At 39.2% G+C, this 16647-nt stretch overlaps 1 protein-coding gene across 1 annotated transcript; it reads right to left on the reverse strand.

Annotated features, from left to right (window-relative positions):
- Nucleotides 1-9804: 9804 nt before the first annotated feature.
- Nucleotides 9805-16031, reverse strand: SLITRK6 (SLIT and NTRK like family member 6). The gene is made up of 2 exons (XM_074983008.1): nt 15931-16031; nt 9805-12659 (listed from the first exon to the last, which is right to left on the reverse strand). The coding sequence occupies exons 1-2, from the start codon at nt 15955-15957 to the stop codon at nt 10122-10124; spliced, it is 2565 nt and encodes an 854-aa protein (XP_074839109.1). The 5' UTR covers nt 15958-16031; the 3' UTR covers nt 9805-10121.
- Between the last annotated feature and the right edge of the window lie 616 nt (nt 16032-16647).

Consider the following 16647-nt stretch of genomic DNA (forward strand, 5'->3'; position numbering starts at 1 on the left):
ACTGATATATGGTTATTACAGGACCCACTGAGCATGATTCAGGCTTAACATTATCATGAGTCAACATAAAGATAGCAATTCTGAGCACAGAATCTCCCATTGGGAAGTTGCACATGCATGCGTGACAAATGGATAGTTTTTTCTTTCTTTTGCTTTTTCCCAAATACATCAATTTCAGTTGTGTGTTGTTAAAGGATATGTATCTAATTCATGAGACAAGTAAAGGATTCAGACCTCATTTACCACTTCCCATCCCCCAGGAGAGTCATTTACATATGTGCAGGGTGGGTGTAAAATATTATTCTGATTTGTTAATATTTTACAGCCACTTGAACTCATCAGGTGCAAAGCAATGTACAGTCAGAAACTTCCTCCATAAACACTTCATTTTTCCTCATTCCTAAATTTAATCTGGATCACAACCAAGTGAAAAGTATTGTCTATGATGTAAATCAGGGGTGGGGAACCTCTTGATTGGTATTTGTTTGTAGTTCATCAGTTAGCTGCTGAAGGGCTGCCAGATATTTTGTTGACCTATGCAGAGTACTGTTCCCAGCCAACAGAAGCAATGGGAAGTGGTGGCCAAGCGCAGGCCACATCACACAACTCTCACTGGTCAGAAATGGCAAACTGTGGATGCTGGCAGCTGCAGGGCTTTGTGTCCATGGATGCTCAGGTAAACAAAGTGCCTTCTGGCCCATCAGCAGCTAGCCCTGATGAAGACGAGCATGGCCTGCAGGCTGGAGGTTTCCCGACCCTGGTATAAAGCTATGGTATCTTAGGTACTAATACATATCTGGTACTTAATCTTCTTCTTAACCAAACTGAAGATAAAAGCTATTTTAAATATAAATAAATATTATAATTTAAATATTAAAGCTATTTAATATATTTAAGACAAAATGGGCATCCCTTGTAAAAATGCCACATCAGCTTTTGAATTTGAACAATGTGAAAATGCTGTGCCAGCTCTTACTCAAAATGAAAATTGAGATTAGATTTACGAGCTGACAAAACTCAATTTTATTGCTAATTTAAAATGTTACATTACGGTATCTGTTAAGAGGATAGATTTTATTACATATAAGGAATTCCAGAATTCTTCTTGTCTGGAAATTATTGTAGTATTTCTATAATCTAAATGGTAAATTAACTGCACATGCCAAATTTGTAAGATTCCTAAAAAAGATTGCCTCAAATGTAAACCAACCTAGATAAGTGTTTCTGCAATGAGAAGAGGCCAAAAGAAAAATAAACCAATGTTTGTTTATGTGATTCTCTTCTAAAAACACAAATAAAAAAGCCAAGGCTCCCTGAATTCCATCTTGCTCTGTTCCTTCCTAAAAGCACAAATTACAAATAAGTGGTAATAAAAGCTAAACTCAGGCCTGGATGCACAAAAAGAGTTAGGAGCCTCAGTTCAAATTTTGGCTCCACGAAAATGCACAGAGCTTCCTCCTAACTCCTGTAAGTGCTTACAATTCAATCAGTGCCTAAGTTTACAGAATAAAGATTCCCTCACCACCTACATTGCTGCCTCTTGGCATCCAGATTTCTGACTCAGATGCCTGGATACCCATCTCATATCTAAGCCTCAGAGTAAGTCAAAAACAAGCAAACAGTAGGTGTGTCCACACGAACACAAATCTTCAAAATAGCCATTTCAAAGATTACTAATAAGGCGCTGAATTGAATATTCAGCGCCTCATTAGTATTAGGATGCTTCTGGCCACAGTGCTTGGAAAGCGCCGCTTTCGAAAGTGCACGGCTCCACGTGGCTACACAGGGATCCTTTTCAAAAGGACCCTGCACCTTTTGAAATCCCCTTATCCTGCTCACTGATTGGAATAAGGGGATTTTGAAAGGTGCGGGTTCTTTCAAAAAAGACCCTCATGTAGCCGCGACGAGCTGCGCGCTTTTGAAAGCAGCACTTTTGAAGCGCTGCAGCCAGAAGTGTCCAAATGCTAATGAGGCGCTGAATGTTCAATTCAGAGCCTCATTAGTGATCTTCGAAGTATGGCTATGTCGAAGATATGTGCCTGTGTAGACACAGCCTAAGTGTCTGGCTACATGAGGGATTGGGTTTGGAGATTGGGTACTGTTCAAAATTTTGTTGGAGGTACTGATGGCAGTGCCCATCTTATAACTTTTAACGTAGCGATTAGAGCATTTGCCAGTAACGTAAAAGATCCAGGTTCATTTCACCCCCTGTCCTCCATGGTTACTCAAGATGATCCAGTCATTCCACAAAGACATGAGAGGAACCATCCAATATGACGGCACATTATCAGATGCTTTCAGAATCAGGAGCGGCGTCAAGCAAGGATGCGTGCTTGCTCCAACATTGTTCGGGATCTTCTTCGCACTCCTCCTGAAGCATGCCTTTGGATCTTCAACAGAGGGCATCTTGCTGCACACAAGATCTGATGGGAAACTGTTTAACCTTGCAAGGCTGAAAGCTAAGTCTAAGGTGTGAGAAGTCCTCATCAGAGACATGCTGTTCGCAGACGATGCTGCTGTAGTGTCTCACTCAGAAGACCGGCTTCAAAAACTGCTGGATCAGTTCTCCAAAGCATGCAAGGACTTTGGGCTTACCATCAGCCTAAAGAAGACAAACGTACTCGGTCAGGATGTTGCTGAATCCCCATCAATCAGCATTGACAACTATATGTTAGAGGTCGTCCACAAGTTCGTTTACCTCGGGTCCACCATCACTGACACCCTGTCGTTGGACACTGAGCTAAATAGGAGGATCAGAAAAGTGGCCACAACTCTGTCCAGACTCAGCAAGAGAGTGTGGAATAACAAGAAGCTGTACACTCACACCAAAATGCAAGTCTACAGAGCCTGCATCCTCAGCACCCTCCTTTATGGCAGCGAGACTTGGACCCTGTATGCCCGCCAGGAAAAGAGGCTGAACGTCTTCCACTTGCACTGCCTCAGGCGCATCCTTGGAATATCATGGAAGGACAGAGTGACCAACACCGCCGTCCTCGAGCAAGCTGGAATCCCAACCATGCACACCCTCCTCAGGCAGCGTCGACTCCGCTGGCTTGGCCACGTCCACAGGATGAATGATGGAAGGATTCCAAAAGACATCCTGTATGGTGAGCTAGCCTCTGGCAAAAGACCTCCCGCACGCCCCCAGTTGCGTTACAAAGATGTCTGCAAGAGAGACCTCAGAGAGGTAGACATCGAGCTGGACAACTGGGAAGAACTAGCAGACGACCGCAGCAGATGGAGGCAGGGGTTACACAAGGGCCTTCAGAAGGGCGAGTTGAAGATCAGACAGCTAGCAGAGGAGAAGCGAGCGCACAGAAAGCACAATAAGGACTTGCCAGACACCCACTACATCTGCAAGAGATGCAGCAAGGACTGTCACTCTCGTGTGGGTCTTTATAGTCACAATAGATGCTGTAAATGAAGTCCTCAATTGAAACTTTAAGGGGCGCGATCCATAGTCTATGCAGACTGAAGGATGCCTACTACTACTACATTTCACCCCCTCTACAAGAGGGAGAGAAAAAAATGAACAAGCGCCTCTCATTACTTACTGCTGAGTAATGAGATATTCTGATGCAGATGTCCTTGAATGTCTCCTCACAGAGCTGCTCCTAAGTGGATAAATAATGGAATGGTTAAAGCTGGTGAAATAAATCCAGAATCTCCCTCCTCAGAGGCGGGTACACTAATCACTGTACCACAGATTTTTTCCTTTCTCTTTCTTTCTGACTAGCTCATGATCGTTCCCCTCTGGATCGTCACTGTGTCGTGGTGAGGGGGCCTATGTGTTCCAATGAATCTGAGAGCCATGCCTTAGGGAGTCTCATCTCCCACCAGGGTCACCCATTGTGGCAAGGTCAAGGGGGATGGACCAGATGAAGAAAAATCCTAAAAGTCCTCAGTGGCAGATGAGGCAGAGGATAGGAAGGGTAATGCTACAATGACTGTGAAGGCTGATGAAGGCTGCAGCAGACAGGAGACTCCCAGTCTTTCTGGGTCCCAAATCATTGGATCTGGGCCTGCTATCCATCAAGGATCACGTAGTGGTTGCAGTGCAACAGTCCACCCACATTAAAAGAAGTTACACGCACACTAAGCTCCTAAGCTTAGGCCACCATCACCTTTCTCCTCTGTGATAATATCTGAGGCTTCAGAATTGAACTGGTCAGCCATCAACGGAGTCACAAATAGGAGTGTGACATGAAGACATCCTATTCATTATTGAGTAACTGCCAAGAAAAAGAGATACTTAAATAATTACTGAGTCAGACAGAGACAGCATACATGTGAGAATGATTCTATAGTCCAATGGTGAAACTCTCCACACAGGTCTCGTACCCCTGCTCAAGTCACTCTTTCCTGATTTATCCAGAGTGCAACAGCTTCACCAGGAGAGAAAGAGGAGCTACAAATCAGACATGCTATAGTTCAGTGGTCAGGTTATTCACTTGAACTGTGGGAGATTCATATTCAAATACTTCTTTGCATCGTGGGGATGAAATTAAGCTGGGTCTCCCACACTCCAGTCATGTTCTCTAGTCAGTCCAATAAAAGTTATAAAGTGAGTGGAAGCCTTCACTTCCTCCTTCTTGGCAATTGGCATATATGCCTTATTCCAAAGAAAGTTCTAGCCAATCAATTACAAGTTGATATAGGTGCCACCTTGCAACTTGGACTTAAGCATCTATGTCTATGAAAGGCAGAATTAATATGGAGCCCTGGCATAATCACTTCCCGTTGATTATCTTATGCTGGCTGTTTAGGGTCATAATCCATGGTTCTTGTCTCTTCCAATTTATTGTACAGGATCCTAACTCAGGCTTAGTCAGGTGCAGTGAATTTCATGTGCCTAAATGTTAGGTTTTGGGATGCTCTGCCTAACTTATTTCATGTGTCTACGCAGCTGGTGCCTATGTATTGCAACACAAACCGTAGGTACAGGTTTAAGAAAATGTATTATGCATATGTTCCCTGTTCTTGAGTGACTCTATGAAAAGAAGTCATTCCAACAAAAGAGCATGTGTCCATCATATGACACCATCAAGAACTTGAACAACATCTGGTGTTCTAACTCTTGCTTTCTTGAAGTTAGCTGGTTTCTATCAAGTTGTGTTTTTTGTAAAATCATGCTGTTGTGTTAAAAAGCCAAGGCTGACTGTTAGCAGATGAGCAGGAAAGATAATGTCATGCTGTGTCTTTTCAGTACAGCAATTAACTTCACAGTATTGATTCCAGTGGGTAGCTAATGTTCTAGTCAATATCTATTTCAGAGCAAGAAAGATTTAACATCTAGTACAGGGACATGACCAAGAATATCACAAAGCCAATGCACCATTAAGGGACAAATTCTTTGATGCAGTACACAACCTCTGATCCATCTGCTCTGCTACTACTCCACCGTGTTGGGACCACATGGTGAGCCCCAACAGACCTGGACTCTACTCAGAATGTACACGTCCTGTAGAGTCTTTCCAAACTCTGAAAAGGGGACATAAAAGACGGATCCCTCTCTTCAGAGAGTGTCAGAGTTGATCTTGTCTTCTTGAAATCATTTCCGTGTTTCAACCTGGTGCCTCTACCATCTCTACAAGAATAACCAGACATGCTGACATGCATGAGAAAGTGAACCAGAATTAATTTTCCTTCTTTCATACACCACTATTATTTTTTTCCTTGTGAAACATTAGTTTTCTCTGTAGCAAATGCCTCTCTTCATTAATGTACCAGAAAGTCCTCTTGCACAGCTGTCTGGCCTTCCACATCAGCTTCATCTCTTCATTTTCTCCTGATCCTCAGGAAATGGATCTTTAGGTGTTTGTCACACAGCACCTGATGTTATTGTAGGATCAGTTTTTGGCTTTTATTTCATGTAGTGTAAGCCTAGCCTAATACTTAGATTCTTATCACACCAGCTGTGCTGATCTTGGTGCAGGGCAGGATTCTGTAGCTTGGATGTACCCCTGTAGATTATATGAACCCATATTCTGTTTGCAAATCCCTGATAAAATAAGTCAATGTATGTGTCAAAAGAGAAGAATATGTGGAAAATATCTGGTCAGCCCCATGTTCAATGAGGCACTTCACTAACAATTATATGGTTGAATCTTTTCTGTTCAGAAGCTTTCAGAGATACCATTGTAGGTAATAATATATGCATGAACTGTAATTAAAGAGGATGTTGAAATGCCTGTAGTAGGACGAAAGGTGAAGAAAATAATTATGTATGTGAGAACCTGTTATGAGGGTTAAAATAAATATCTGTAAGGGACTGTTGTGAACTGTGTTTCATAAGAGAACAGACCCATACTCTTATTTAAGATGTTTTGTATGCTAAACTGTCAGAAAAATGATAATGTCAGGAACTTTGTGGTGCCCTAACAACATAACAGTTATGTACCTACCAACTACACCAATATGTCTGCTGAACTACTGCTCTTGCACTTAATTATTAAGTACAGTATTGACATGGGAAAAAATGAATCCACTTTGTTTCAGACTGTCAGACATGCTTCATTTTCCATTCTCCAATGTACTGTCTCTGTGAAACATACACAAATTGTTTAACTTTGGCAGTCAGTAAAAAGCAGAACATGCCACAACAAGAGAACACTCCATCAGGGACCTCAGCCATCTCCCCATCAGGGACACACCTCTAACTGCTGTGATGGAAACATTCCAGAGAGCCTCCATGCACAGACTTTTACGGGTCATTATTTCCTAGTTGCCATTTATTTGTTTCTTTCTTATCAGGAAGTGGTGGGGATAGGGGGTGGATGACACATGACTTACTTCAATAATCCTCAGATACTACAATAGCCACTTGGGACAATTACAGCCAGATCCACCAACCAGGAGGGGAGGGGCAAAAGGGGCAATTGACCCCAGGACTCAGCATTTCACTGGGGAAGTAGCAGTGGAAGTGTCTGTAGCTCTGGGCCACTTTGAAGTACCACATGGCACTGTGCCACCATTCCACACATGGCTCAAAGGGAGCCTGAAGAGGGGCCCAGGGCTGACTGCCCTAAGCCCCACCCCTTCTGCCCTTTGCTGGAAATGGGCACCTCTCCCACCTTGCCCCCGGCTTGTGGTGGCTGTCAATGCCACTGATTAGAACACTCTCTCAATGAGAACACATATGAGGATGCCCTAGTTAGCCTGAGGGCCTAATTCTCCTAACAGGGAATGAACCAACCCTCAGCAGACTGAGGCAGTGAGAGGAACAAAGATGCCCTCCCCTGATGTGTGGTGAACTGAGCTTTGACACAACTGAGCATCTGAGTTGCCATGACATGAATGGTAGTCAACATTTTTCTGATGCTTTCATTCTACTGTGAAAGAGCCTATTTTTTCAGCATAGTAGTCCTCCACATTCTACTTAGAAATCTTTAGCAGCTAAATACATTGTCATCTATGCATGTGGCACTTGTGTGTAGTCTGAAACCATTTCACTCAAGCTGAAGCCTGAGGGCCTAATTCTCCACTGCTCTGCACCATAGAAATCAGATGGCAGCACTGTTCACTCATGTTTCACTGATATAACTGACCATACCAGGGCAGAGAAGAAGTAGGCCCAATTTGTTTCTCATTGCTTCTTTTCCCACACTCCCCTCACTCCTGCTCTAACTGTGAAATCTCTCATAGTCCAAAGACTTGGTAGAAAAAAAGCTGAATCTGAGGGAACTAATCTACTTGTGAAAACTTTTTAACAGAATAAAAAGCAGCCAAGTAGCACTTTAAAGACTAGCAAAATAGTTTATTGGGTGAGGTCTGGCTATCGTCTGAAGAAGTGGGTCTGTCCCATGAAAGCTCACCCAATAAACTGTTTTGCTTGTCTTTAAAGTGCGACTTGACTGCTTTTTGTTTTGATAGTGTATAAACTAGCACAGCTTCCTCTCTGTTACTACTTTTTAACAGAATATGATACATATTGGCCCTGATCCAAAGTTAAGCAAAGACAATTCCATAAACTTCATTAGACTTTTAGTCAGGCCCTTAACAATTTTAATCATTACATTTCTCAGTGCCCCATAGTGGAAGATGTTATGTGACAGAATTTTTCAGTTTTCTATAAGAATTTATTCTGAGTGAAATAAAAGCTACATTATTGTAGATACATTCTAATCAATTTCTGATCTGCACTCTCCCAGAATGCACTGGGGATGAACTTAACTTAAACTTTGTTAGGTTTTAGTCATAGACAGAGCAAACAGTGCTTATTGTTTTGCTAATGCAATTTGATTCTTTGGAGCCACAGAGTTTTACTGGCATTGCAATGTGATAATATCCATAAAATATTGTTATGGAAGTTTGGTCAGATACAAAAAGGTTATAGGGCCAGATCCTCAGCTTGTGTAAATTTGTAGAGTACCACTGACATCAACAGTATTACGCAAACTTAAGAAAATGCACTTCTCTTTGAGAGGTTGTGTTCCTTCAGAAACTCACATACAAGAAGTGTGAAGAACTCACAGCTAGGCAAGAAAACTGCAGTAGGCTCAATGCCAGGAAGGGAATCTTTTTTGGTTTTGAAATTATCAGTTCTACGCTTGTTAGTTTTAATTTATATATCGAGAAGTCTATTAATTGATTCAGCCCTTAAATAGCTCTGCAATTGGAAAACAGGAACAAAAATAGGCATGTACAATTGGTTTACAAAAGATTTGTTTAAAAAAGAGAAGAAATGCAGATCAGCATTTCAGTTGGCACTGCGTCAGTCACGCACAGAAACTGAATGGCCTTATTGCACAGTGAACAAGATGCTTCTGTCCACGTGACAACAGAGAGATGTTTCATGTTTGATTCCTGAACAGTCCTAAACTTATGCATGCAGGTCTTGCTGCCACCTTTTTTAAAAAGTGACTTTTAAGAAAATGGCTTTTTTTTTTTAAAAAAAAGAGCTTTATTTCCATTTTTATTTATGGTGAGCAGTTCTTTGATTGCTGGAAAGGCACCCAAAATTATTCCTTGTAATGAACTGAAAAAAAAATACAAAATGTACAGAATAAATAGTTAATATAAATCTAGCTAGACTTTGTTGTAAAATAAAGCTGCAGGGCTCCACATGCTAAGCCACTTTTACCTCTTAATAGGAGAAGTGCATTTTTGCCATTAATACGTGGCAAAAGGTAGAGACTTGATGCAAACAACAACATATTCTCTTTTTCCCCCCACACTTGGAAGTTACTGGCCATAATGTACTTATTTCTGCGTTTCTGCCAGGAATATTCAAAGCCACCACAGGAGCCAGTCATATGAAAGAAATCAAACTCATTAGGTACACTAATGTATTTACGACTGATTCTCAGTAGCTTTCAGAATTGCCCAGGCTCATGAGTTGAAACACCAGTAATGCACAACATTTCATAGCATCAGAACAAGAGAAGATTGTCCAGATTTCAGTAAAACTGTCAGACAGGGAAAGTAGCAAAAAGCTTTGTTGATGTATCTTACATTGTTGGTAATTGTATTTATACATATATTTTCCCTCCACATCCTGTAAGAATGTGATAAATTAAGTCCCATATAAAAGATACTTAAATGTTTGCAGACACTGGTTGCATATACAATTAAATATCTTTTGTTCTTTTCCCTTTTTTTCCCCCTTTTTAACTAGTATTTAGCATAACAAAACTTCACTTCCTTTTCATTTATTATAGAGGTATGGTAAGTGCAGTTGCAGACAATGTTCACATATGTAGTGCATGTACTAATACCTAACCAATACGTATTAACCTTATAACTATATAATCGGGTACTTTAAAAAGGTACTCCAATTAAATTAAGAGGGGAAAAAAAAGAAGTACAAGTAACATAAAAGTTTTGTCCTATTAAGATCAGAAGGGGAGTGACATACAGAGCTTTTAAAAGCCCTCTAAAGGAGTATTGCAATCTTCCGCCCACGGTTCAATCATACAGAGATCATGTTTCACTTGGGGTAAACTATATTGCCTGGAAATATCCCCATGGCTTCCCACAGTGATCCCTGAGTTTTTTTTCCTAGGATTACTGCTGTGCTTTAGTCCTGATGGATGACACATTATTATAAGGCACTTTTATTTACAATATTCCAACTTAAGATAGAATTACAGATTTTTGTCCCAGTCCAAAGTTATGTCATTTTATGTTTGCTGCTCCAGGACTTCCAGATAGTCAGGCTCAGCCTGTAAGTTAGCTTTGAGTTCAAAATATTCATTTTTAGTCTGTTCAAGCAAAACTTTTCTTGGTCTGGAATACATTAGTGTTTCCATTAACTTTAGCTCTTCATGTGTGCCAGGATAACGAACTTCCATGTCAGGCTGGAACTGGACAATATTTTTCCTTAAATATTCTGTGATCCCTAGCTGCTGGAGTTCCCTTTCTTTCTCAAGAATGTTTCTGTATAGGGAGCTGGCATCCTGAAAGGTAAGAAATTCAGCTGATTGGTCTGTACATTTGTACTTGACATTTGAGCCTGTCAGTGGAGAATTGTTCTCTCTTTCCAGAAGACTTCTGTGGAGATGATTGGAGTCATTTGCTTCCTTTTCATTCCCCTCCTCTTCTTGTTCTATATGTTTGGGGTTGAAAGATGAATTTCTATAAACTTGAACCATGGGGCTGACCATGTGTTGCTCATAGAGAGTTGATGCTGGATGCTCAGTTGTGTGGTGTGTGGTTTTGTGACCATACATGCTGTACTGGAGATGAACTGGGCTACTGTCCCTCATGTGTTCATCTGCTTGTTTCTTTTTGTGTCTTCGTCGCCGATGCAGAACAAGAACAACTATTCCTGCTGCACAAAATACAATTGTAATAAACACAATTAGGAGTCCTAGGATTAAAACAGAAAGTGGGACAGCATCTGTAAGTGATCGAAGAATAGTGTCTGCGGTATTGGCTGTTGTTGAAGAAGTTGTCACAATTATAAAGCTGGCCTGTGTTGATAGGGCTGGGCTATTTATTAGTCCTGGGCATAAGACTTCACTGTTCAGAGATTTCAGTTCTTTTTTTGCTAGGTGCCCTGGAGATTTACAGAAAATGTCTCCCATCATAGTGTTCTTACTCAACTTTTGTATCCACTGCTGCAGCCCAACTGAATCACAAGTACAGTCCCAAGGATTGTCTTCAAGTTCAATTTGTATCAGCAAATCCAGTTCATCTAAAACAGTGCTCACAGGCAAGTGGGTAAATTGGTTTGTTTTGAGGTTTAGCCTAGCTAGCGGCACACCTAAGAAAACATGGGGTGGTAAAGTTTGCAGAAGGTTGTTGTTTAAATATAGCACCTTAAGTTTTGGCATTGTGTTAAATGTCCCTGGCAAAACTTCCTTGATGGCATTGTATTCAAGATACAAATACTCAAGGTGTTGAAGACCAAGGAAGATACTTTGACTTAACTTTGTAAGATGGTTGCCATTTAGGTAGAGCTTCTGTAATTTTGTTAGATTCATAAATGATCCTTCTTCAAGGGTTTCAATACGATTGTTCCCCAAGTGAAGCATTTCCAGGCTAGCATAGTCTACCAGATCTGACTTCAGCAATGTTTGAATAATGTTTCCAGCTAAAATTAGCTTTTTAGGATTTGGAGGTGGTGGACCTAAATCAGACAAGCTTTCAATATTTCGCTCCTGGCAGTGAATTAGAACTCCTGATAAGGTATGGCTGGTGCAGTGACAGGGTACAGGACAGTAAGTTCCTGGAAGGTGAGTAGCTGGCTTTGTGTCATGAATCACTAAACGTGGTTGCTTGGTAGGAACTTTCAGGACAGGGATGACCTTGGCTGGTAGGTGACTATCACTTATAGAGGTGGTTACTACCATCGGCAAGGACCCTGAAGGATCTTCAAGTTCATTTATAGGGTGAGTGGGGCAGAGTAATTCTTTTTTCAGTCTTCTCAGGATGTTTCCTTTCATAACAGGAGGGCTATTGCACACAACATCACCTATTATGGCCTGGGGTGGCATGTTCTCTAGCCATATCTTCAGTTGCAGTAAGTCACAATTACAGGCCCATTTATTGTCTTCCAGCTGAAGGTCCAGTATTCGACCAATATGCTCTAAAAAGCCAACATAGGGCAGTGTCTGCAACTGGTTTCCACGAAGATCTAAGTGGGTCAATGGCACAAAGCGAAATACATTAGTAGGGAGGAACTCAATGGCATTGTCATTTAAAATAAGCACTTTAAGTCTGTTGAGTTTGCTAAAGGCACTTGCTTCAATCACGGTGATGAAATTGTTATCTGCTTGAAGAAACTCCAGATTTTCCAGGCCCTGAAAAGTATCCTCTTTAAGTATTTCTAAAGAATTGTGATTTATATGAAGTTGCTTAAGAAGACTGAGACCATTAAAAGCTCCAGGCTCAATATCTGCAATATTATTAAATCCAACATGTAGTGAGATAACATTGACGAGGCCAGCAAAATCATTCATATGTAACATAGTCAAGCCATTGTTCAGCAGGTTAAGATGGAAAGGCTGTGATGGTGGGATATTTATTTGTGATAACATTTTAATACCTCTTTCCTCACAGTTTATAATCAAGATATCATCCTTTTCTTCACAAGAACACAGATTTTCACAAGATCCTCTCACTGAAGACAAAGAAGTTTGGGACTGTAATAAATCCGAGGCAACCACAACTGAACATAACATAAAAATCCAGAACTTCATTGTTGCCACTAGCTCCTATAAAATAGAAAATAAATTGAGTTTATCATTTCAGTTTTGAAAACAAAAACAAAGACAAACAAACAAACAAAAAGTTGAAATTTCCCCAAATTTACACAGGTCTCTCTCTCTTTCTCTTTAAATCTAGTGTTCTCTGAAACAATTTAATGATCCTATAATCATTGTATGATTAATTCTGCCTAGTAAATGTGCCATGAGGGTCATAACACAGAAGAATTTCAGTATTTTTATCTTGCAGCAACACAACATGCAGGATTCATGACAATTATGTTCTTCTTTGTGGAGTGTCATATATCTACATGATGATTTGTAGGAAAATAAACAAAAAGAGAGGTCACTTCCACAAATTACTTCCATCAAGGTTAGTATAAAATATTGTGTTTTTCCCATGGATGGTCATTCAGTGCCACAGTTTTCAGGAACCTGCAACAAATAGGTACTAAAGGATGGAAGATATTGACAGAATAATATTAACACATATTATTTATAAGGAAACCTAGACTTTACAGGTTCCAAAATCTATTACTTATCAGATGTTTATTCAAATAGCATGTGCAGAGCTTCCTTCCCTTTTTATACAACTTATCTGGAAGTTGAAATGGAACTTTCTTGGAAATCTTAGGACCCCAAAATTGAAAACAGAGTCGTTATTTTCCCCTTTGCTGTGTTTATATTTTAGATATGGGGAGGTACACATATATTCTCCACACCCACATTTATATCTCCAGGGAGAGTATATACACACATTAAACATACATATTTTTGTGCTTTGAATATGTAAACCAAGTTTACTAGCAATAAAAAATAAGAGTGAAATACAAACAAATAGGTATTCAATATAAAACATATTGAATTGGACATTTTCCTTTTAATAATTAATATTCATATATATCTAAAATGCACACAGCAAAAATTGTAATTAACAATTAACAATAATGAATGACATCATAGGTGCTGTGTAATTTAAGCCATCATCTTGCAACCCATTGGTCTTAAACTTTAGGATACATGAGAAATACATTAGAACTGTCCAACTATTTAATCAGGAACAGAAAGTGGTGACCATTATATGTTTGCAATGTAGTATCTGTTTGGCACCATTCTCAATGAGCTGAGATTAGTTTGTTACTGTTCATATGAGGGTTCTGTATGTGTCTTCCTTTATTGCAAGGTTTTCTACCAAAGAAGGAAGATATTTATTTCATCAGGTGAGGTCATATGTCTGTTTACAATCTATTATTAAAGTAAATACTTCCACATTTCCAACAAGAAAAATGTTCCTCTTATGTAAAGGATGATTTAACATATTTCATGCAAGAGCTTGACTTCAGTACACTCATTCCAGGGTTGAACAATATTCCTTGAAGAAACCTATGTCATAAAGGTCACTGGATCTTTTTTAAGTGAGCTGTTGAAATGTGCCTTGGAGTACAGAATGTCAACAAACAATTAGGCAGCTGAATTGTTGCTCTGTGAAGAAGTTGCAAGGCATCTATGTAATTATATGAATGAACATTTTCAGTATTTTTACATATATTTTGGCATCACACCAGCATTATATAGGTTTGTTTCTTATTCTTACTACACAACTCAATTAGATTTCTCTTGCAACTTGACGAAAAGACTTAGTACTGAAGAGAATATCCTCCTGCATTCTATGAAATTCTTACAAATCAGTGTCTGTTCATGCACATTGAGCAGTAGCTTACTCCATAGTAGTCCCATTGATTTCAGTGGAGAAAGGTGCTTCTCACCATGAGTAAAGGTGACAGAATCTCTCACTAAACTTACTTGAATCATGTATCTCATTCAATCTTATTTATCTGGTTAAATGTAACTTATATGTTGTCTGAGCCTCTGCTATTTTCTATAGAGTATTGGAAAAGACACAATATGCAGAACTCTTGTACCAAAGCATTCAGATGCATGCCTGCATGATACTGCACAAAAGAAAACTCTGTTCATATATTCACTATCATCCTTTTCAGTAACCTAAGGTGAAAAATGATCTTCTCATAACAATTAATTGTGAAACGCCTGTTGTGTTGGTAATTAGCCTTAATTTTCTGTAACTTGTTTCTATATAATGAAACCAGCATAGTTATGCATCACATTTAAATTGTATTTTTGAGGGCCCCGGTCAAATTTAAGTTAAATAAATAAAATATCTTAATCTGAAATATATTCATTTTCACACATGTTGCAAAAATGATTTTTAAATGAAGGACCTCTCATCATTTTTAAAGGAAGAAAGGACATTTGTAACCAATTTAAAAAACATTCCTATTTTAATCATTATCATATTTTTGTGGGTAACATTGCAAAAATTCTCTGTACCACCCCCGTGCTCCCTGTCTCCCTCTCTCTCTCACAGACAATATAAAGACACTGTGAATATCTGAATATTCTGTAAGTACTGGAGGACAAATGCTGCACATTTCTTTTTGCATTTTCAATCTGTGTAGTCTGGAGCAAGTAAATCTAGCCTTCAGTGGGATTCACTGTTATTTTAAAATTGCAGATACTTTTCCATAGCAGATGATTAACATTATGTTGAAATAACACAAGTAAATATTGAATATGCATTTAATTTCAAAACACTGAACTAATCATTGTTCCTGTTTAGTTTAGTGAAACAGGATAAGAATTAGTTTTAATAAATGCTTGCTGTAATTTTTTTTTCAGTTTTTATTAAAAAAAGAATATTCAACTCCAGAGTCTTCCCTACTAGGCAAATTTGTAGTATGTGAGGAAATCGTAAATTATGAGCCCCATAAGGCAAATTTACAATATGCTTGAGAGCAATGAATTAATAAAATCTTATTTTAAAAATAGTGGTGTTTGTTCAGTCTTACTCCTGATATAAATATGTGTAAAGTGAGTGATGGAGTATTCCAAAGTCTCAGGTTAAGCAAAGAGAATGTGCAGTGTGTACAAGCCTGCTTGTTAATTCTGAATACATATGCATTTTAAGAGTAATGTCATACTTTCAAAACCACTTTTTTAATCCATTCTACTGTGCATGCTGAAATCTAAAATGACTCTATTTTTGCTGCCTGAGTGACTACATGTATTGAAAACTGTTCAATAAAAAAAGTACCTGAAACAGTGCTGGAAATACCACTGGATAAAACTATACAGATTTCTATCATTTAATGGTAAAATTATCCAAAGTAACACTGGAAAATAAGATTAATCAGTATCAAAGAGATAGAAAATAAGTGGGGTAACTCACTTTAGATAATTAGCTAACTGGAAGTTTTCTTACCTGTACAGAAACGACACTCCCTGACATGACCAATAATGCACAGTTTGAGCAGATGTTCAAATGCAATTCAGTTCTCGGTTCCACTCTATACAAAATGTACACTTTCTTCTGTATTTGCACTTTGCTCACTTTGCTGCTAGCTTTATACAGCTCCAGCTGCCTAAAGTTAAAAACCCGGGTCAGAAATCAAAATACAGGGTATTTCACTGAAAAAATAATAATAATCTCTCAAGCAGAATGCACTCTAGACCATCCTGAAAGCAGTTGTCCCTTTTGCCCAATTAAAATTCACAGCATACTTCCCATCTATGCTGACTTTTCTGCATATAGTTAACCATTTGCAAGCCTTTGGATGCAGTAAATAAAATGTTCAGCAGAGCTTAAACTGATCCCTCTTGGTTTGTTAGATTTTTAGATCCCAGCTGCTTCTGTGCTCTTTCTCTTCCTTCTAGTTACCTCAGTTTGTTATTAGTCAGATTGCCAGAGGCTGGGAGGTAGGCGTAAATAAAAAGACTTCTTGGCTTTTGACTCAGCCTTTAAGCCCTTCCCCTTCACCATAAAAGAACTCTAATCTGCCAGTGTCATTTAATACAAGATACAGCTCCACCTTGGGACAGCTCAGCTCCACCTCCTCCTGTAATTTGTCTCACCTTCTCCTTTCCTTTTCTTCTGAATCCTCTGAAATTAAAATCCAGCTAAAACTGCTGTAGATCACTT

Source organism: Carettochelys insculpta, chromosome 1, assembly GCF_033958435.1.
Source record: "Carettochelys insculpta isolate YL-2023 chromosome 1, ASM3395843v1, whole genome shotgun sequence".
Taxonomy (NCBI): Eukaryota; Metazoa; Chordata; order Testudines; family Carettochelyidae; genus Carettochelys; species Carettochelys insculpta.